General features: G+C 49.8%; 1 protein-coding gene across 5 annotated transcripts in view; it reads right to left on the bottom strand.

The window, feature by feature from the left end:
- TNRC18 (trinucleotide repeat containing 18) overlaps nt 1-21,016 on the bottom strand; it is a 51,714-nt gene that overhangs the window by 2,087 nt on the left and 28,611 nt on the right. For 4 of the 5 annotated variants that reach the window (XM_035339266.1, XM_035339269.1, XM_035339267.1 and 1 more), the window contains 14 exons: nt 20,178-20,538; nt 17,311-17,586; nt 9,991-10,230; nt 7,920-8,362; nt 7,185-7,343; nt 6,273-6,414; nt 5,720-5,837; nt 5,366-5,441; nt 4,940-5,048; nt 3,901-4,017; nt 3,458-3,622; nt 1,605-2,899; nt 957-1,193; nt 440-514 (listed from right to left, as the gene is read on the bottom strand). In XM_035339266.1, coding sequence (XP_035195157.1) covers nt 440-514; nt 957-1,193; nt 1,605-2,899; nt 3,458-3,622; nt 3,901-4,017; nt 4,940-5,048; nt 5,366-5,441; nt 5,720-5,837; nt 6,273-6,414; nt 7,185-7,343; nt 7,920-8,362; nt 9,991-10,230; nt 17,311-17,586; nt 20,178-20,538 — 3,813 coding nt within the window. The remainder of the gene's footprint in view (nt 1-439; nt 515-956; nt 1,194-1,604; nt 2,900-3,457; nt 3,623-3,900; nt 4,018-4,939; nt 5,049-5,365; nt 5,442-5,719; nt 5,838-6,272; nt 6,415-7,184; nt 7,344-7,919; nt 8,363-9,990; nt 10,231-17,310; nt 17,587-20,177; nt 20,539-21,016) is intronic. The other variant, XM_035339268.1, reaches the window with a different exon arrangement.

Here is a 21,016-nt window from a genome sequence, read left to right as displayed (position 1 = left end):
GGGCTTGTGCTCACACGCAGGCAGAACTCCTCAGCCAGTCCCCAGGAGGGACACTGGGGGCATGGCTGCTCCCAGGGGCAGTGCAGACACGATCAGTCCAGCACAATAAACCCGAGCCCTTGCTCACAGCCAGCTCCCCACCGACGGGAACTCCACGGCTGCAGAGTGCACCAGCGGGGGAATACAGAGGCCAGGGGTTTTGCATCCTTTTTTTCAAGGATTTAAAGGCAAAGGTGGGTGCTGGCTACCAGCCCTCTGTTCCTCCTAGCACCCAGCACCAGCAGCAATTCCCACCCTCCCAAGAACTCCCATCAAAAGTTATGAATGCTGCAGAGTCAGCAGCTGAGGTAGAAGTCAAATAATCGAGGGGCTTTTCCCCAGCAGCACTGGTTATGCAGTCCCCAGCATGCCACCCCAGCCCGCCCCCAGCCTCACTGACCTCCATGAAGTCCTTCCTCTGGTTGGATGCCTGCAGAGCTGTGGACAGGCTCCTGCCTGATTTCTGATCCCAGCGCTGCGCCCAAGAGGGAAAGAAAAGAGAAATGAGGAGTGATTTGGGAGTTTTTTCCATGCCATCATCTGCCCACCACGTGTGCCTTTATAACCTCAGCCTCACCCACAGGTAACACATGCTGAGAGCCTACTGCAAACCACGCTGTGCAAGTGTGCAGAATTCAGTGGTTCTGAGCAGCAGGCCGCTGGTTTTTACACCGCACTGACTCTTTCTGTACTGCCACAAACATCTTTATTTCCCAGTAGGATAAAGGACACCCCTCCCTTGCTCACGGGCTCAATACCAGCCCCGCCCATACCACAGGCATCCCCACTAGCAGGAAACGATGGGTCCACCCCACGAGGCTACCAGTAACAAACTGGGCCGTGACTCTCCTCGCCCTTGGGAAACAAACAGGGACCAAGCAGCTTTGTGGCCCTCTCAGCAAGGGAGACCAGCCTACCTTGCCTTCATTGAGTTTCTTCCCAGGGTTGGTTTCTTCTGGGTGATAAAACCACTTGACTCGGACCACCATGTTGTTGCCCCACGACTCCCACATGCTCTGGATCCGGCCAATGTAGGGCAGGTTGGGGCGGCCAGCTGAGAGGAAGACGGCACAGTCTCCAATGCGAATTATCTCCTTGCCCCGGACGATGGCCTTGTAGAAGAGCTTCCTGGCCTTCCCTTTCATTCCTCGTCTCTGCCAAGAGAGGAGCACGCGGGTGAGCAGCCCTGGTTTCCCCCAGCCAGCGTGGCTGGCCCCATCCTGCCCTTTGCTGCTGGCAGAGCCAGGCCTGGCCCAGCAGTGACCACAGCCACCACCTCTCCACAGCCTCAGCACTACACACTAACGGAGAATCAGGACATGGGGCTGGTGTTTGCCTTCCATCATAGCCCCAAAAGGCATTCCCACAAGAAACAGAGCACAGAGGGACCCAGGCACAAAAGCCCACCCTGATTCTCCTTGCAAACGGGGGAGATCGCCAGGCTGGGGAACACACCACACCATCAGAGTTCTGCCAGCCCAGAAGGACAAGCCTCCTTTGGGCAGCCCCCGGGGAGAAAGAGGCACCTCGAGAGGCACCACACCAACGGGAGAGGCTGCCGTTACCTGCGTGGGTTTCCCGAACCATTTCCACAGCTGCCTCGCGGGGAGGAACGCGGCGATCTTGGGCCTGTTCTCCACCGACGGCAGCCGCTGGCGCTTGGCCAGCTCCTTGGTGGTGGGCAAGTGGATGCCCTCGCGCTTCTTGGGCCTGCTCTTGTTGCCGCTCTGCTGCGGCGCCGGCTGTTGCGCCGGCTGCTGCGCCGGCTGTTTCTGGCTCTGGGGGTGGGAGGACGCACGGGATTTCCCCGCCTGCTTGGTTTGCTTGGGAGGGAGGGTTTGCTGCACCGAGGAACTTGGCTGGGCCTCAGCTACTTCGTCATCGGAGCTGCAGGAAGAGTCTTCATCCGTAGTGGAGGAGGAAGAGGAGCTGGAGCTCGATGAAGAAGAGGTCGATGAGGCAGAAGAAGAGGAGGAAGAGGAGGATGAAGAGGAGCTGCTGCTAGAAGAGGAAGAAGAGGAGGAGTTGGAGGAAGAGAGAGGGGTGGATGCTCTGGAGCTGGCCGAGCTGCTGTCCTGGGCTTCCCCTCTGTTCTTCTCAGCCTCTTCCTCTCCCTCTGACTCTGAGCTGCTGTCACTGCTGTTGCTCTCAGACTCTTCCACGGCTGCTGGAGCTGCTGCCTTGTCCTCCTGGTCCTTTGAGGCAGCGAGGCTTTCTGCTGAGCCATCAAACTTTCCCCCAAAGCTGGCAGGGGAAGGGTCTCCGTCAGCTGCTTTGGTTCGGGAAGATTTCTGCTTGCCCTCTGCACCCACTGCAGGGGAATAACCCAGCCCCAAGAGACTCTTGCCATCTCTGCGACTGGCCAGGTTTGAGTCCTCCAGCATCCTCATCGCCTCCTTCATCTTCTTTGTCTTTGGAGACATCACACCCTCATGGTCCAGCTTGATGAGGATTTCACTATCGTGCTTCCTCTGAGCCTTGGCCATGGTGCCAAATTCCTGCGTCTCTTCTGTGGGCCGCCCTTTCTTGGCCTTGGCTTTCGATGCCGAGGCATCACTGGAGCTGAAGGCCGCCAGCGTCCCTGGGAGGTCGCCGTAGGGCTCTGTGCCGAGGATGCTGCCGAACACAGCAGGCTGGTAAGTGGGCTGGGGGGGGCTATGCAGCTTCGTGGAGATCTTCATTTTACTGGCTTTTGACCGCTTCTCCTCTGTGGGGGCAGGAGAGCCTCCAGCAGGCAGCGGCTGGGACTTTCGCGACCCCTTCACACTTTGCTTGCCCAGGCAGGCCGGCTTCTCTGGGACTGAAGAGGCACCAGGTGAAGGCTCAACCGGATCCTTCTCTTCTGGCAAGGCTGCCTCTTCTGCAGAGGGTAAGAAGCACATAGGCATGAAAGTATCGGCCCAGACAGGCACCATTAGCTCAGACACTGACAGACACCAGTTGTGACTGGTCTCTGGCCACAGGTGGCTTGTTCCCGACTACTTAGGGCTCCCTAAAGAGGCACAAAGGTGCCCACTGCTCACTGGACAAGCTTACTAAGCAGCCTGGTCCGATGCCAGTGCCTGTAAGAGGCTGATGGGCAATTCCCAAGGATGCTGCTTTGACTGCAGAGGAACCAAACTGCAGATCTGCATCTTTGGCCCTGCTGATGGCTGCTGAGATGCCCAGCTGAAAAAGGGACGTTGCTCAGCAGCCCCAACTCACAGAAGGAAGCTCTCACAGCTCAGGCCAGCTTCTGAGCCAGCCTCCTGTGAACTACGGTCACAGTAGAGAGGGCTGATGCACAGAAGCTCTGCACTCAAGCAGTAGAGCCATCCCCCTCCAAACTTTATCCCAGGTAACTGCCCTAACTTGGGGAGAGTGGTGCGGAACTGTGCAAGGACTCTCAGCTCCAGGTCTGGCAGAGATGACAACCTACCAGCTTTCGCCTTGACGCTTGGCTTCCTCCCTCGCCCTTTGCCTTTTGACACGGGTTCCTCTGACCCCAGTGTAGCCCCCTCTTTTCCTTCTCCAGCATCTTTGCTGGATTTACGGCTGCGGCGCTTGGTGCTGGGTACCAAAAGGGCCGGGGAAGGCTCAGCACCTGGAACAGGTCAAAGAGATGTTCAAAAGCAGTGAAACAACACGTACAACAGAGATGAGAGATGGGGAACCTGTCTCTAACAATTCTCCAACAGGGATTGGGTCTTTTTCCCCATGGGGTTGTGCCCCACCCCAGGTTCACATGTCCATAATTGATGGTGCAACCTTTGTGATTGAAAGTCTGTAAATTAATCCCAAAATCTAAGAGGGGGGTGGCTCCAAACTCCCTACCTTTGGTAGGGGGAAGTATCGTGCAAGAAACTGAGCAGTAAGACTCACACTGGATCTTGTAGTCAGGTGGGAGAAGCCGAATGTGAGACAGTGGGATGCGCCCTGTGTCCCCATCATCAAACTCTACTGTGATGAGATCACCATCTTCCTCCAGATCCAGGGTTCCTGCAGGTTAGGGCGCAGAAGAAGGTGTTACTGACAAACTCAAGAGTACAAATCACTTGTCAGGGAAGCAGGAATGCAGGGGAATAGAGGGATCCTGGACAAACTCCAAAACATCCCACCCCCAGCTTTCCTACATGGCTATGCAGGGAGAGCACAGAAGGTTCAGTCGACAATGAAATATTCCTGATACTAAACCAGCCCACCCAGTGCAGAATTCCTCAATTTCTCTGTCAACAGCTCTGCTACGGCATGTAACAACCATTCCAGTTTGACTTCCCACCTCCTGTCACTATTTCCCTGTATTCCTGCAGATTCACTTCTCCTTTTTCACTGCAGTATCTTTTTTTTTTTTTGACCTGCATTTTTTAACTACTCTCAGCAATCACGAGCTCCTGTTTTTCATCTCCCTTCTCCCTACCTCAGCATCACTACTCCATACATTTTAAGTAATTCTTTCTTTGGATACAGTGTGACCGAGAGCCCAAAGCAAGGCTGGTCATGGCAGGATTGTCCAGGACTCTTCACTGACTTTTTCATGAGGCCAGATGGGGGAGACATCGGGAGGCGATGTGTCAGAGGGAGAGCTGCGAGTGGCTGGATGACACAGAAACCTCCACAACCTCCAGAATCACTAGTGCCTGGGCTGGAGTGAATTCCTACTTTTTGAAATGTGTCAAATTTCCTCGTATTTTAAGCTCCTAAATCACTCAGACCTCTTCCTATCAGGCTATGGCTCCTGGACCACAGGATGTTACTAAACCAGCATCCTGGTCGAGCTGGGCATACCCTGGTGGAATGGGTGAGCCTCTGACCTCCAGAGGCTCACAGCAGACCTCAGGGCCACCCCGAACAAGCCTGACGTCCCTCAGGACATGCAGGACCACAACATTCCTGGCTCACAGTGCAGCCAGGGCGGCCTTACCTCGGACAACTGTCCCTGGGTAGAGGCAGCGGTACTGCTGGCTCCAGTAGGCTGCAATCCTTGTGCCCTCGGGCAGGAATCGCACTGACGGTGGTTTCACATCAATGATCTGCTCGGGGCAAAAGGGAGGCGATTACTGACGCTCCTGGCACCAGCACAGACCATCCTACCACATTTGGCATGTAGCAAAGCAGCTTTGGAGAAGACAAGGGACGGTTTCCCTGCTGGGAAATGGCCTCCTGTCTGCTCACAAGACAGCACGAAGGACTACCCCTGCTGGTGGGGAGCTCAACACCAAGGGGAGCTCTGCCCAGACTGCCCCCAGGGACAGGACCAGGGCACCCCTGCAGCCCCAGACAGGGAGGGACTCTCAGCCAGCCTATTCCATTTCAAAACAGGGCCCAGGCACCCGCTAGCCTCACATACCGCTTCCTGCAAGAGCTGCTCCAGGCAGTAGATGTGGGGTCGGTTTCCCCTCTCACCTTCCACTACCACACGGTATCTGAAACACAAAGGCCAGGTCAGACACTGCACATGGAACAGATCACTTGGATCGGGTAACACCTCCCCCTGAGCCCTACCACCAGCTGAGTGCATTCAACGAGGGGTAATTAGATTTTCCTCAGCACTGATAAAGCAGAACGAACTCTCCTTCCCTCCCTGCCAGACTCTGTCAGTCTCTCTCCAGACAGCCCTGCAAAGCCCCCAGATCCATTCCTGCACCACCACATCCCCATTCTCTAGCAGCGCCTGGGCAGATGTAGCAGCCCCACAACTCACATGTCAGGTGAATGCACTGTCTTGACGTGGCCGGCATAGAGCAGCTTGTCATCCATGGGGATGAGGACACGCAGGCCATCTTTCAGCTCATCCTTGTCAATTATGCAGGAGCGGGGAGCTGCAAGGTATTGAAGCAAGGCGGGGATTAGAGAGCACCATACATGAAAGAGAGACCACAAGGGGAGAGAGAAATCTCATACTCCCAGAATGACCTTCCCTAGAAAAGGGAAATCAAGTCCTTTGCAGAAAGGGCTCTCCCTCTGGCCAGATACTTGGAGAAAAAGGCACCCTTCTCGGTAATAATATATCAGTAAATTAAAACAGGGCTGCTCAATGACTGGGCTTCATCTGGATGTCAAACAGAGGTGGCCACTCTGATCAGGCTGGTGTTTGGTAAGCCAAATTGACTGGAAAAGTGGTACCTCCACCACAAGGACTCGTGGCTTTGGACAAGGAATGTGTGAAAGCAGAAGAGTTCTCCAAAGCAGCCCTGGGAAACTTACCCAGCTCCTCTACTTGCACAATTAGCCCTCCCAGCCCCTTCTGCCCTCACCTGGTGTGGGTGGCCTCTCAACCAGCATGCTCAGTGGGATGTTCTCATCCTCTGAGAAGCTGCTGTCTTGGTTGGGTTCAAAATCCTCCTCCGCTGCCATGCTCTCCATGAGCTTGCTGACAGCTCCTCCTTTCCCTCGGTTCTGCAGGAGAGCAAGCAGCACGTCAGCTGGATGCCAACAGGCAACAGTCTGATCCCATCTCACCTTCCTCCAGCAACAAACAACCTGAGGATATGGGGACAAACTTGTCTCCATCCTCAGCAACGTTAATCACGGAGTTAAGTGGGTGTAACCAAAATTACTTTTTGGATGAATAAAGATCCTTGTTTTACCAGCCTCGTTGCTGAGCATCACTGACAGCTGAGCAAAAGCTGTTTTGCACATCCTAGCCACATCTCACTCCTGGAGGCTAGCACAGATGCTGAAGAGCAGACAGCTCTAGCACTGCTCTGCACTCACCACCCCTCTGCACAGTGCTCCTGAGAGCTCGTCTTCACTAAACAGGTAGCAGACACTGCTCCTTCTCAAAGCCCCACGATCTGTTTCTTGCTGTTATACACAGATCATAAGCATTACACTCAGAAATCACGTGAAAAGACACAGAAATGTGTATTATGAGAGAAGACAGGCTACACCAAGCAGAAAACAGAGGCTCTCCCTCCACAACCAACTCCATGCCTTGGAGAAGAATCCTGCCTGCTCATTAATTTGCAGTATGAATTGAAATGAACAGCAGATGGTAGCAGCACGTACTACCTGCTAGCCTTCCTGGGAATTTAGGCTTCTCAAATGTTGCCTGTAATACACCAAACAAGGCTGCTTTCCGTGTTTTCCCTCCCTCGCACTCCAGAAAAAGAGCAGGGCTCTGCCAATTGCTCTCTAGCTCATACAGTCTAGAACCAGCCACTCACCTCTTTTTTAACTTCCTTGGCTTTCACCTTGGCTTTGCTCTTCTTGGTGGAGCCCAGGGCGTTTGCCAGGCTGACCCGAACATCAGATGGGGAGCTAGGGATGCCAGGAGGAGACATGGACGAGGAGCAGCAGGGTGCTTCTTTACCCTTCTTCCGCTGCTAAAAAAAGGAAAAAAAAAAAAAAAAAAGTAAACACTCCCATTGGTAAAGATCCAGGCCCAGAGAAGAAAGGTGGAGCAAAGCAGGCTGTGCTCAGGTAGGGTGACATCCAGCCAGCAATCAGTTCACTGCTGTCCTACATCTCCCAGTCCTGCATTCAGGCTTCATACATTCCAGGTAGAGTTTTTCATTACCCCAAAGAGCAATTTCTGCCTGTCAAACCTTCCCTCAAACAGCTCCAAGAAGATCCCAGCTGGCCTCATGCCACAACTAACCCGTCAAACCCCTCCTGCTATCGCTGCTCCCCAGTAACTCCACCATGAACTGAAACGGAGCCAGAGGTAGCCAAGCTTTCAGCTCAGAGGAGGAGTCAGCAAACAGGAGATGACTGCCACTGCCAGCCAGGGACGGCCCTCAGAAAGCACCATGAAGGTGGCACGGGGGACAAGGGACAGTCAGACAGCATTTGAGGAAACAATGAGATGGGACTGAACCCTCCCTGCTCTCGCCTAGCGGAGTTAATCATTCTCCTTTTGCCCTCAGCTACCACACCAGTGCTGTCAACGTGTTCCTCACCTTGTTCAGCTCCTTCCTGTCCTTCCCCTTGCTGCCCTCCTTTTTAGGGCTCATGGGTGCCCCCTTCCCACAGCGCCCAGGCTTGGAGACAGGAGTGGAGCTGGCAGGTGCTGTGGGGGTCAGCATGGCCGAGGACGTGGTGGCGTCGTGGAGGAAGATCCTCTCGCTCCGGCGCCGGTTCCACAGGTCATCATCGCTGGCCTCCAGCCCAAACTCAAAGCTCAAGTCCTTGGGGGACTTGAATTTCTTCAGCTTGCGGCCTTTCTCAGCCCCAAGCTTGGACTTGTCAGAACTTCCAGATCCGGGGTCGAGGCTGCTCGGGGCCTGGCTTGGTGGGATGCTGTTTGCCTCCAGCGGCCCCTTCTTCCCCCGCAGCAGCCCTGAGGGCGACTTCTTCCTTATTTTGATCTCACTCTCCGAGTCGGTGTATTCAAACTCCGTCCCTAGATGCAAAGGATTCAATCATCAGTCAAAGCCCTGGCTGAGCCAAGAGGGGCCACATCCTGCTGGAAGCTTCTGAGCTCCATGGGAGATGTCACGCCGGTTCCACACGGCCCTGGTGTCCCCTGTTCAAACCCCAACATCCCTAAGGCAAAGATCCTCTAGCCCTCCACAAAAAGGAGTTGCTTGGCTGAAGCAAAGCACAAACCCCGCACACCGAGCTTTCCTACCCGTCTGGGCGCAGCCCTCTCTGGCCTCACATTTGCTTCTGGAGAACAATCTGTTTAATGAATTGAATAAACCCAGATTTCAAGCTTATTTTTTCCCATTGGCCAACAGACACCACCGAGCTATTTATTGGCTCAAGTAATTATCTTAAAGTCAAGAGACAAAAATGATCTTTTGTCTGTGGCAGATGGAAATCCCCTCATATTGGCCACTGCTCTGCATTACGGGCACAGAAGCACCCAGCATCCTGAAATACTGTAATAACACCAAGGTGTTCACCACCTGCAGTGTTTATCCCCTCTCCAGAACCTGGTCAAGGAGAGAAAAATCATAGGCCTTCAAGGGCAGAAGGGAAACTGAGGCAGCACCTACACATCTGTTTGACTTTGCCTTCAGACCAACAAGGTCTGAAATCAGGCCTTGCTTCACACCAGGAAGGTTGGCAGAAATTCTCCTCAAGCCCCCCAGTGAACGGCCCCTGCTATGATAACCACTGCTTGCAGCAGACCCTTGGGAAAGGACATTCACAGCTGAACAACACTCGTGGGTAAAAGAAAACGTACGAGGCACGAGCACGGGGAGAAAGCATCTTCTTTCAGAAATTCAACCTGCAGGAGCCTGCTCTCCTCTTCCACCCAAGCCTCTTCCCCTGAGAGCCCCGGCAGGAACAGGGGAAGAGCGAGCCTGTCAAAATCAAAGCTGGCAACGCTCCAGATGAAAAGCCCATTGGAAATTGTAACGCCCGTGCTCCTCCCTCCGTGCTGCATGAGACAATTTCTAGATCTTTCCAGTTTCAGGGAGGGCAGGTTGCAAGGTGATAAATTCTTTACAGAGGCTGTTGGAACAAGTTGGCAGAAGCCTAATATAGCATGGAAATGGTGCTAAAACAAGCTGGGCTCCCAAGGAAGACATCATTTCCCATTCCGAAGCATGCTATAAATTCCATTATCACTTAATAAATATTAATAGAGAATTTATAAATGGAGCCCATATAGATCTGTCTGACTGGGAACGATGTCACCCAGGGGCACTTGAGCAGCCAGGCATGGGGAGGAGAAGAAATGAAACTCCTATTGCTTGTAACACCGAAACTGAGACAGGGGGGCAGAGATACAGGGTCTGGCATGGCAAGCACGTGAGCAGAGGAAGGAACTCTCATTTTGAGTCTGCCTGGCTGGTTTCTATGGGGAAGCTGATGGAATGGGCTAACTGAAGAAGTTTTTCTTCTGCTCGGGTATCTCTGCTTCTCTGTCCCTGCCTCCAGTATCAGAACCAGGCAGCCAAAAGGAAGGACAGGGCAAGATGTGTCTGGGTAACAATCTGCTTTTCTGTAGCACCGCTGGGACATCCTGAACCTTCCACCTTGCCCCCCCCCGGCACCAAGCCTAGGCACACAGCTCACCCATCAGGCTCTGCCGCTCCTCCTTCTTCTTCGCCTTCTGCTTGGCCTCCAGCTGGATGATGGAAAGCGGAGGGGGAACAATGGGGCTGGGCATTGCGCTGGCAGCAAACCTCGCTAGCAGGCCCAGGCCGCTCTCATCAAGGGCAGGCGACGACAGCCTGTCGGTGCCGTCGGTCCCATAGTCCTCCGCTTCCTCCTCTTCCTCTTCATCCTCCTCTTCCTCCTCCTCGGAGCTGGAATCTAGCACGCAGAAAAGAGGAAGCCCATTACGAACCTCACGGAGTTGTGCACCAGCCGCATTTCCACCCCAAACTCTCCTGCCGCTCCGTGCTCACCTCAGTAGCACTGAGCCACCCATGAGCTGAGCCAGCAGATGGACACACACGTGTCTCTGTGGCCATACAGCCGGCACCACCCTGCCTACCACCACCCCTGAAGGACACAGCAACACGGGATGGCCCCGAGGACCCATCCGAGGTGATGGAGGGAAGAGCAGGGTGCTGGCAGGGATTTGAAAGGAAGCCACGCACCCCTTCCCTGCAGCGTGCAGGAGGGATTAAAAGCTTAACTCCTCTGAAAATCCCAACCGGGGAGCTGTGGGATTCCCCCCCCGCCCACCACCTCTTCCTCCAGCACAAAATCCGTCAGCACAATCAGAACCAGGGATCGGGAGGGGAATACCGGGGACCAGCCTGCGCCAGGGCAGCAGGCGAGGAGGACATGGAGAGGAGAAGGGGCAGGAGGCAAAAATGCGAAGTGGGGGGAGGAGGGAAGTAATAATTTGAAAGCGATGGGTTTGGAATGCAGGAGGAGGAAAACTATCTGCAGATGAGAAGAGACAAAGGGCGAAAATGACGTTTGCTAGGAGCAGGCTTCAGCAGTTGTGTTGGAGATGGCAACAAGGAGCATTCAAACGCTCTGCCTCAAAACTCCCTGCCCTTCACTTCCCTCTCTACAGCTCAGGCTAGGGAAGCCCAGCTCAGGAAAGGCAGGATGAGCTGCCCACAGCCCAGAGAGTAATTCTGGCCAAGAAACCAGCCTCGCAGCCTGCTTCTGCTGGCACATGCAGAGCAGTGGGCTGGGATCTTCCATTACGGGGTGTGCGCAGCAGGAACTCGGGGGCAGATGCTCTGAGAGGAGTCTCTCTCCCTTCCCTGCAGCACCTCCCAAGAGTCCTTCGTCAGCCCAAAGGCAATTAATTTTAACGACACCTCATCCAGGTAGCTCTGGCGAGCACCAGTCACTGCACAAAGGCACACATGCCACACACGTACACATACACACGCATATACGAGCACATATACACACACATATTTCGGTTTTTAACTGTCAGAAGTGGCTCTGGTATAGCAGATTTCATTTCTCTTGAAATTGAGGGCTTAAATAGGATCACCGAGGTCGCTGAAAGATTCCCACCACTAGCAGGAGCCCTGCTCTCCCCGCCTGAGCCTCCCCTACCCGAGAGCTCCCTGCCAGCTGCTGGCCCTGCGTCTGAAAGCCGGCCAAATGAGAAACCAGATCCCTTCAAAATGAGCTGGAATGAACACGAAAATCCTTTTCTTTTCACGTATGCCCTCTGGGATAGATAAAAATGTTCTCAACACTTGGTTGTTAAAAAAAATACAATAACACAAGCATCAGTTTTCCACTCTGGCTTATTTTTCCATGACATTAGAAATAACGGGAACATCAGAAAGCAACGCTCTCGTCCTTGCGTTTTATCAAATGAAAGTAATGGCTAGGTTGTTGTTTTTTTTTTTCCTTCACACAAGGAGAGCTTTTCTGCACAGCACACATCAGATAGTCACAGAATACTAATTCTTGACTGCATAGAAATCCCCTCCCCGCCTCAGTCGCTCAAACTGGATCCTTTTGATGTAAAAATGCTACTAAACCAACAGTCCCGCAGTCAGTGCCGAGACATCCACACCCCTCTTCACTCCTTGCATAAAAACCACAGGCAAAAAAAAAAAACAATCCACAGCAAATTAGGATCAGATTCCTTCCCCTAAGAGAAAAGGGGGTGCAACTGCTGATTTTCTACCGTGTTTTGCCAAAAAGAAAACAAATTCAGATGAATTTGGCTATTCTGAGACGCAGAAGCCACTTGTCTGAAAACAGCAAAGCCATGCCCGAGTTCCTAAACCAGCTCTGTTCTGCTCAAAAATGGGATGTCCCAACTCCCACCAACAAGCACCCTGTACTGAGACCCCTTCCCCGTATCCACTTGGGTTCTGAAATTCAGTAATTCTCAGCAAAATCAAAAAAAACAATCAGCTCACGCAGCTCTTTGTGTTAGACCTAAAGAGCTGGCTGAGCAGAGAGCGTTTCGCCTGGGCAGGCAGGTAGGAAAACGGGCAGAAAATGGGGGAATTTTGGAGGAAAATCCCTCCACGGCCCGTCCCACACAACCGCCGCACAGCACGCTTCTCCTTCAGCACTTGAGGACTCCTCTTCCACAGCAGCCAGCACGGGCTCTGCAGACACGAGGGCACGAGGGCATCAAGCAGCGACCGTATTTCAAATGCACCAAGGTGAAACAGATTTAAAGGCCACGATGAAAGCAGCTATTACTCATGCTACAGAAAGCGTGCGATCCAATAACGCACCCGGCAGTTATTCTAACCTCCGTCAAATACACGGTGTCACACTACGGGAAGACAACCGAAGATAGCCTCTTGTCAGCTTTTTTTTTTTAAAAAAAAACAAAACTATTTTTTTTTTTTCAGCATGATAATTTTTTTTCAGCCTGAAAAAAAAAAAAAAAAAGAATATTTTAACACATTCCCAGCCTGCACCCACAGCTCTCTCCTCCTCCACCTCTCGCAGCGAGGGCAGCTCTTGTTAGCCCTGCTCTACGTGCACAGCACAGCCCGGCTCCTCTTCCTCCTGATTTCCCAAGAGACGAAAACCACCAAATGAAACAAACCCAGCACACGTTTGGGGCTTCTCTCCAAATCCGTACACTTCTAAACTAAGTCCCTGGATTTATCTTTCTGGTGGCAAATAAGCTGCTGGTTCTCTACGGCCACCTGCATGGCTTCTTGGCGAGACTCATGATGCCCATGTGTAATCTGAAGCTGGAGTTTTACTCTTCTTGTACCCAAAATATGTGCAGGCTTAAAATGAAGCATACACAGATGCTTTAGATAACCTAAGTCTCAATTCTTTCTCCTGCAAACAAAACAAAACAAAAAAAAACAATGGGACAAAAAACATTCCAAAATATTGTTTTCAACTGTAATTCTGTAAACACCGGGCAAAGGTGAGGAAAAAATTTTTGAGGTTAAAGGATTGCTTTTCTGACATTTTTAAGAGCATGTATATGCGTGTATATAGCCACACATGCAACCACACACACACACACACACAATTCCACAGCCAAAACAAACAAAAGACATATTTAAATGCTATTGGAACCAGATGAACTGGAGCCAAAGACTTTTTTTTTCCAAAATTTTTACCTGCGTTAACTTCAGAACCAAAACCAAATTAAAAATGCTAAACTTTCTCACTGCTTTTAACAGCTAAGCCACCGTGGCATTGTGTTGTAGGAGAGGCATGAATGAAGATGAACAGAAATTGGTTAAGCAAATTTTTTTTAAAAAAAGATTGATGTAAACAAGGTGGATTGAGGAGGGTATGAAGAGGGAAGGTTTGGGAAGGGGGGGGGGAGTAAAAACACACACTTAAAAGAGTCATTTCACATTGTAAAAAAAACAGCATGATTTTTTATAACACCAAGCAGGCCTACAGCATACAAAGCAGGCTAAGTACAGGCAGACTTTAGACAGCTACTGGGTCATCTGATTTGTGTGATCTGTCCAGATTCTGGAGATCGCTTATCCTTGAATTCCCAATTTAAGACTTCATTTTGTCAAGCAAACCAATTCTCCTAATTTGAAGATTTTCCCCCCCATACGTGCTGTGCTGCTGACTCCAGAAGTACTTAGAAACAACCTACAATATTACAGCTATTGCATGGGATTGGCTGTATGGCAAAGTAAGTTATCCCCCACTGCTTTGTCCACTGGGATAGAACCATCCTCCAGGTCAGGGAAAGGGGGGCAGGAAAAAGGTACTAATTTCTTAAGGAAAACAGACATTGACAAGGAAGAAATGTAGGCCTTTGGTCCTGTGGAGTTCATGGCATTCGTTACCCATCCTGATGGCCTTCAGAGGTCCTACGTAGCTTTGGCCTGCACTAGCAGTTTCCCCTCCAAGGTCACCGGATGAAACACCACAAGCTTTGTTTGGTCTTCAAGAAAGTAGCACATCCTACCTCTTCTATCTCAAAGCAGACAAAAACAAGTTCTCCTGCAGTTACTAATCCTGTATCTGACACAGACAGTGGCAGGGACATGGCCACCCACTACCCTCATACCCAAACAGTCTGCTTTGTGGCCCAGAAACCTTTAAGAGCATAGCCTTTGCAATGCTTCTCCATCTTGGATCCATCGGTAAATCCCTTCATTTTGCTGGGATAAGGGGTTCCCCAAAAGAAAGTCTGCAAAGAGTAAAGCAGTTCTGGAGTCCTCAAACACAGACACTCAAGCAAATCTTCCATGCAAAACTATTCATGGATAGAGGAAAGTCAAAAGCGGACAGCAATCATCTTCAAAATTAAAGTAACCGAGAGAATGCAAAGAACTACGTGTCATTATTCACGGAGGTAACATCGAAACATCTGAGGCTGACAGATGACATAAAGAAAAGTTATTTTGCCTACCTACATAACAATGGTCAAGGTTCAGGTTCATGGCTAGTGACCCTCGCTGAGAAGTGTCTGCCCTACAACCAGCCAACCACTTTGCTTCTTTAGTGCAGCGTGAGAGCAAATGCAAGAGACCGACACAGACATTCAAAGCATCATGGATAGGGGCAGGGGTGAAAGGGTTGGTCAAGCAGCTGCAAGGAGAAAGCGAGCACTTCTAGAAAAGCTGAGGTTATTAATTGGTTTAGTATCAGGGAAAGCCATTAGAAACCCTATTACCCAAATATCCCTTCAAGTAATGCTTCTGAGAAAAACTATAAACCAAAACTAAGTAAATAAATAAAAATCATTTGCAGAAAAAACAAAACCGTAATCAAGAATCCCTCCCGGCCTCCCTCTCCATGCCCACCTCCCACCCCAGGAGGTTTTGCATCTTTGGTTTCCCCACCATTAAATGACACCTCAGAAGGATTTACAATGCATTTTCCCATTTGTTCCAGATTCCCCAACCTCCTCCCGTATCCCTTCCCCTCCCAAGACTTTATCCCATAAAACTGGGATAGTTTGTTTTTTTTTTTTTCTTTTTTTTTTTTCTTTTCTTTTAAAAAAGCAGACAGGTTATTTGAAAAATAGACAAAGCCAATTAGGGACAAGTTACCTATCTGCTTACCTGGAGCAAAACCAAAAAGCAAACCCCCCAGAAAATCAAAAACATAGCACCTAAAAGGGACTGATATCCTCAAAATTTCCAACAGTAGCAAAATAAACAAAGAAAAGATGGAGAAAGGAACAGCGAAGGGATATCAAGCTGAACGGAAGTTAACACATATTCTTTGTGGAAATGTGGCAATCTCACCATTACATGAAATCCACTATCCCCAGAACATTTTGGGTTCTCTAAGGAATAAATTTAATTTCTTTGAAACATATTTCTTTTTGTTTTTCTTTTAGATGCATCAGTGGGTCCAGCCCAGAATCAAATCAAACCACATCAGCATTCTGTATCTTTCTGCTGTGTTTGAATTGTTTTATCTTAAATTTTCTTTGGAGGATGGGTTTGGAGGGAAGAAAAAACAAACAGGTGCATGAAGGAGATTAAGACCAAAACCTAAGAAAAACAAAACCAAAGCAAAACTATCCAGCCCCATTTTCAATTAACAACTGTCTGAGCAGTGTGAAATACTAAAAGGCTTTTGCTGTGCTACATTCAGATCTGCCATGTAACTTAACGATAACAACTGGGGATGCTCTTGCTTAGCATTCAGCCCAGACGAGCTACTTTCTTTCGGGAGCCGAGGGCTCATTAAAATGACCTTTCCCCATGATTATTATTTAATGAGTGCGCTCTAAAACAGAAACCCCTTGTGTCTCTGGAGGATAAGTCTAAAGTAATCTCCTTTCCCAGTGAAATACTAATGACAGGCTGACAAAAAAAAGCTGTAATAAGAAAAATATTGGGGTGAGGGTGGGGGATGGAAACCATAGACTCAAATTTAATGCGGTAATTGCCACATCCTTGAGCACTATGGGTTACGTCCAGGCATCTGAAAAAATTTACCACCCAAAAGGGGCATAAAAACTTGCCGTATACATTCTGAAAAGTGAAGAAAAAAAATCTCTGGCTCTCAAATAATGGGGACCTTACACACAGCAGCCTGCAGCAGCAGCAATAAAGACCGAGTTCCTTCATGTTTGTCTGCCTACCTTGAGAGAGTCTATCAAAAGAGGAAACAAGTTGAAAAAAAAGAAGAAAAAAAAAAAAACAACAACAAAAAACCACTTAGATGAACAAAATAAAAATGAAATTAAAGGAGTGGGGGGTGGGAGAGAGGCCTAGATTTTATTTGGACAAAGGCAGCGAGCGACAATTGCTAGCAGGGATATTTGAATAATAGAGAGTACCCAGACTAGGTTAATTCCAGTTCTACTCATGGGGAGTGGGAGCAGGAGGGGGATGCAGAGCAGGATGAAGTGAAGCGGCAACCTAATCGCCTGATAAGAGACACAGCAAGAGAGACAAGGTACACAGGTTTAGTTAAAAATGAACTTGATATGTTTAATAAAGCTTGGTATACCAAATTGCAGTACAAACATCAAGTCACACGGCCACACAACAGTATCCCGGTATTAAAAAAAAAAAAAAAAAAAAGTAACTAAAAAAATAATAAAAGGCTTCTTCCAAACTGCTACAAGGCCCATGCCAAAATAAAATAATAAGAAATAAAATAATAATAATAATAGTAATAATAATAATAATAATATAATGGTGGTGGTGGCAGCAAGGAAGAAAGTGAGGGAAAAACTGAAGGGAAGGAAAGGAACAGGAAAGCAGGGAGAGGTGGACACTAAAACCCAGTTGATATAAAAGCTCTAAAAGAGCCAGCCAGTAATAATATCACAATGATACAAGTACAAAAAGATAAAAAATAAACGTCGGGCTGATAAAGCAGGCTACGCTGCCAAGAACAAAGATGGCCGCCCTGGCTCCGACCATCAAAATGGCTGACCCCAGCCCGCCAGGCCCCTACTCACCCCCCACCCGCCCACTCCCCCGCAGGCATGGCGGAGGGGTGTGTCTGGGGTTGCGTTTGCTATATGCTAGTAACCTTGATCAAACGAGTCCTCCGAGGAGTCGCTGAAGGAAGATCCTGCCTCGGCCTCCCGCAGCAGCAGGCAGAAAGGCTGCTTCCGACCCACCGCCACCTTGGGCTTCAGCGGCCGCCCGGCCGCCGTGCTGCGGGGGGCTGCCTTGGGGCCACCAGCTGCCCGGCCACCCTTCCTGGCCGCCGTGCTGTAGAGGCCGGGTGGCCGCGGTTTAGGGGCAGATGGGGGCTGTGCCGGCCACTCGTCCCTCAGGGATCCCTCCTCCTCTGAGTCTGTATCTGCAGTCAAAGCAGGCGGGAAGAATGTTACCTCAGAGAATGGGGTTGGGTTTTGTTTTTTGAGGGGGGTAAAGGGCTGTTTTGGTGCATTTCTGCATGAAGAGGCTTTACACCAGGAGAGAAAATTGCCTGCAGGAGGGTGCTGGGTGCTGCCATGCCCTCCCTGCCAGGCCCTTCATCACCTCATGTCTCAGGTTCAACAAGCAGGAGCAGAGAAACACAAATATGTATTTCCTTCTTTCAGTTACAAATAAACACTCTCCATCTAGGCCAAATGACCCACTTTCTCCCTTATGGCAGAATCCAAGGGCTGTTTTCAACTCAGAAGAAAACCAAGGTAGATATTTACATCATGAAGATGCACATCAAAGGTGCAGTGATGCCAATAAGTGGGCTCAAACTGAATCAGTCTCAACCATTGTTATACTCCATCCTCTGACCTAAATCCTAACGGACCTAATTCAGTTTTGTACCTAAACTGACTCTCCCAGAGGGTTTCTGAGCGAGGCAGCCAGAGCAAGCCCAGCTGCTAAGGGGCATCAGGTATAACTCCAAACCTGCCACCCCTGACACTGAGTGTCATACAGTATAAAAGTACACCAAAACACAGCAGGGACCAAGACTCCTTGGTTCACAAACTCCAACTTTACTCAGCTGCCCAGCTTCGCAGGCAGTGAGATGTTTGTTATCCAACTGACCCTTTCCAGAATCTGATGAGTGGAACAAAAACATACGGTGCCCCTGGATGCAATAGAATCAGGTATGAACGGTCACATCCCAGCTCACAAACACACCATTGACTCGGTGTTATGGACAGACTGTTCCAGCCTGTGAGCAGCAGCAGATGCTCTCCAGTATCAGCCTTGATTGTGTATCACTCCCACCCCTGTCGTGTTGGATGTGGAGAGGAAGGAATGAAGGGTGGCAGTTTAGAAGGTCCAAAGCCCAAATACACAAAAGATTTTGTGAGTCCAACTTCCATTAAAATGTGTGGGAATGGGATACTCATCTCGCCTGTTGGATCTATGCCCAAGGTTTTCAGGACTCCAGCTAGAAAATCATGAGGTTAGGAGACACAAGCATTTGGCACCAGTCCCATTCTCCTCCTCCACAAGAGCAGCCCACCAGACACGGGAGGTGCTGCCATATGCTCGCCCTGCCTTCCCAAATTCATCACGCTTGAGTGACCAAATGACAGCCTAAGGCCCTTTCCCTGAACCTGCACACAGCTCAAAAACTGCGTATCAAAGCTGAGCCATTCCAGAGTCGGTTCCTCAGTAACAATAATCCTCTGCTCTGAGATTCATGTGGCGACAGGGGCACAATCCTACACTAGGAGACTCCCTGCAAAGAAGAGGACTCGGACTGCAGCCCCCTTAGGTCTGGGAAGGAGTTTTTGATCTTGAAACAACAGCACCAAGTGCAAGGATACTGTGAAAGCTCCTTCTGCCAGCAAGGGTCTGTGCTGCTCTGCTTACCTCCCCATTATCTCCAGAGCTCCCAGTTGAAGAGCCTTGGGTCTGTTTCTGGGAGCAAACTGCACAAAAGCAGCACTGCTGGATGGTTTGTACAGCACAACCAGCCAAAGGCTGTGTTCAAGTTCAGTGGACACAATGGCTCCTATTTTACCACGTAAATGGTTGATTTCATGCCAAACATTTGTTCGGATGGAGAATCACTAGCTCATCATCTTCCCCATTAGTGAAATTGCTAAACTGGTCTTGCACTGCCACATACATTTGTTATGCATATGAATACCCCATAAGAGTTTTAACATGGGACTTATATAGCTGCAAGCAAAGGAAAAAGATACATATGTAAGTGAGCTAAGACAATTAAACAACCAGGCCGCAGACCATAAACTCCAAGTCCTTCACATGCTCTCTGCCCTGGTGTCTGCCTGAGCCACTAAAGACTCTTCTGTGCCTGGTCCTATGACCTTCCCTACCTGAAATTCAGATTTTTCCTTCTGTAACAGTGTCTGCTCACTTCCAGGAACCTTTGCCTTGGGTGCACTTTGGGTGCCTCAGCACACAGGATGCCAGGGTGGAGACAAACCCTGATGGGACAGATGGGAAAGCTGCACGCAGCCAGCCAGGAACCAAGCCATGACACTGGGAAAAGGCAGCAGGATGCTTACAAACACCAGTGCCCCCAGCAGGTTTTGCATTCTCTAACTACCTGCTCGTTATAATCCTACCCAAGCCACTGAGGGCCTTTAAAGTGAACTACTAACCACCTCCTGAGAGGAGATGCTTCAAGTACTCATCTGACAGGTAGATGGAGAGTGTCTACTCCCACTGAAAGCAAGGACTTGAGTTTATGACTTTTTTCCCCACTGACACTCAAAACAACACAGGCCTGGAAGGGATGCAGTGATGTCTGCTACCTCTTGGATGGCAAATTGGGTGGACATCTCCTGCTCACCCCAAAGGTACAGCGGCATTAATTAGCCAAGGTGTAATTCACTTTTCACCTGTGAGCAAAACCGGACCCATCTCCAAGACCACTTCCAAGATGCCACCAACCCCCCCCACAAGCTCCCACAACATATTATACTATTAACAAGACACAAACAAAGGATTACTTACTATAGGAGTAGCTGCTAACTTCAGATATTGCTGGTGAATGGGAAACCTTGAGCTGATTTTTGACTTTTAACCCCACCTCCATCTTCTTCATTTTGGCAGCCACTTTGTTTTTACCTTCCTTGGTGGTTTTCAATGACAGGCCCAGGTTCTTGGCCAGGCTCTTCTTCTCCTCCTTACTTGGCAGAGCCTCATGAGGCGGCAGGTACCTGCTGCCACCTCCACTTTTCAGCTTCCCCCCAGAGCTGTCAGCAAATTTGAAGGGGGATTTGAGCTTGTCTTGTCTGGTGAGCGACAGGGCCTTGTCCAGCTTGCTGGCTAGCTGCTCCTGATCTGATGGTACCTTCTTTTTCTTAAGCTTTAACTGTCGAGGTGAAAGGAAGGGACACAAGTTAACACAGAGCAGATATTGTGGCAGACCCCAGGGTTTTTAACTAGCCCTCATTTCAGCCTCTCATGCTTGCCAGTTAACAATGCCTCAAAAGGAATATCTTAACTCCCAGTTGCCCTGACCCATCATGGTGCTAGGGAGAAATAGCAAATGGTGTAGCTTCACTATTACTGAATACTACAGAATTTCAAGATTAACTCAGAAAAAAAGGATTTTGTTCCAAAATAAATATATTCACAAATCAACATGATTCGGAGTTCTCTTCTTCTCACCTCTTGGTTTTTAGGATTTATTTGGGTTGGTTTTATAAGCTTTTCTCTAAAGTATTAAAAATCTTCTTTAGCCCAAATTCCAGCCAAATACAGATTTCCATGTAAGTAAACAGCTGCAGTGGCAGGGATGCCAAGAAGACCCAAGTATCTCTCAGCAAGAGTACCAGCACCACTGCATT

The sequence above is a fragment of the Oxyura jamaicensis genome, chromosome 14 (assembly GCF_011077185.1).
Source record: "Oxyura jamaicensis isolate SHBP4307 breed ruddy duck chromosome 14, BPBGC_Ojam_1.0, whole genome shotgun sequence".
NCBI lineage: Eukaryota > Metazoa > Chordata > Aves > Anseriformes > Anatidae > Oxyura > Oxyura jamaicensis.
This window is presented reverse-complemented; position numbering and strand designations above follow the sequence as displayed.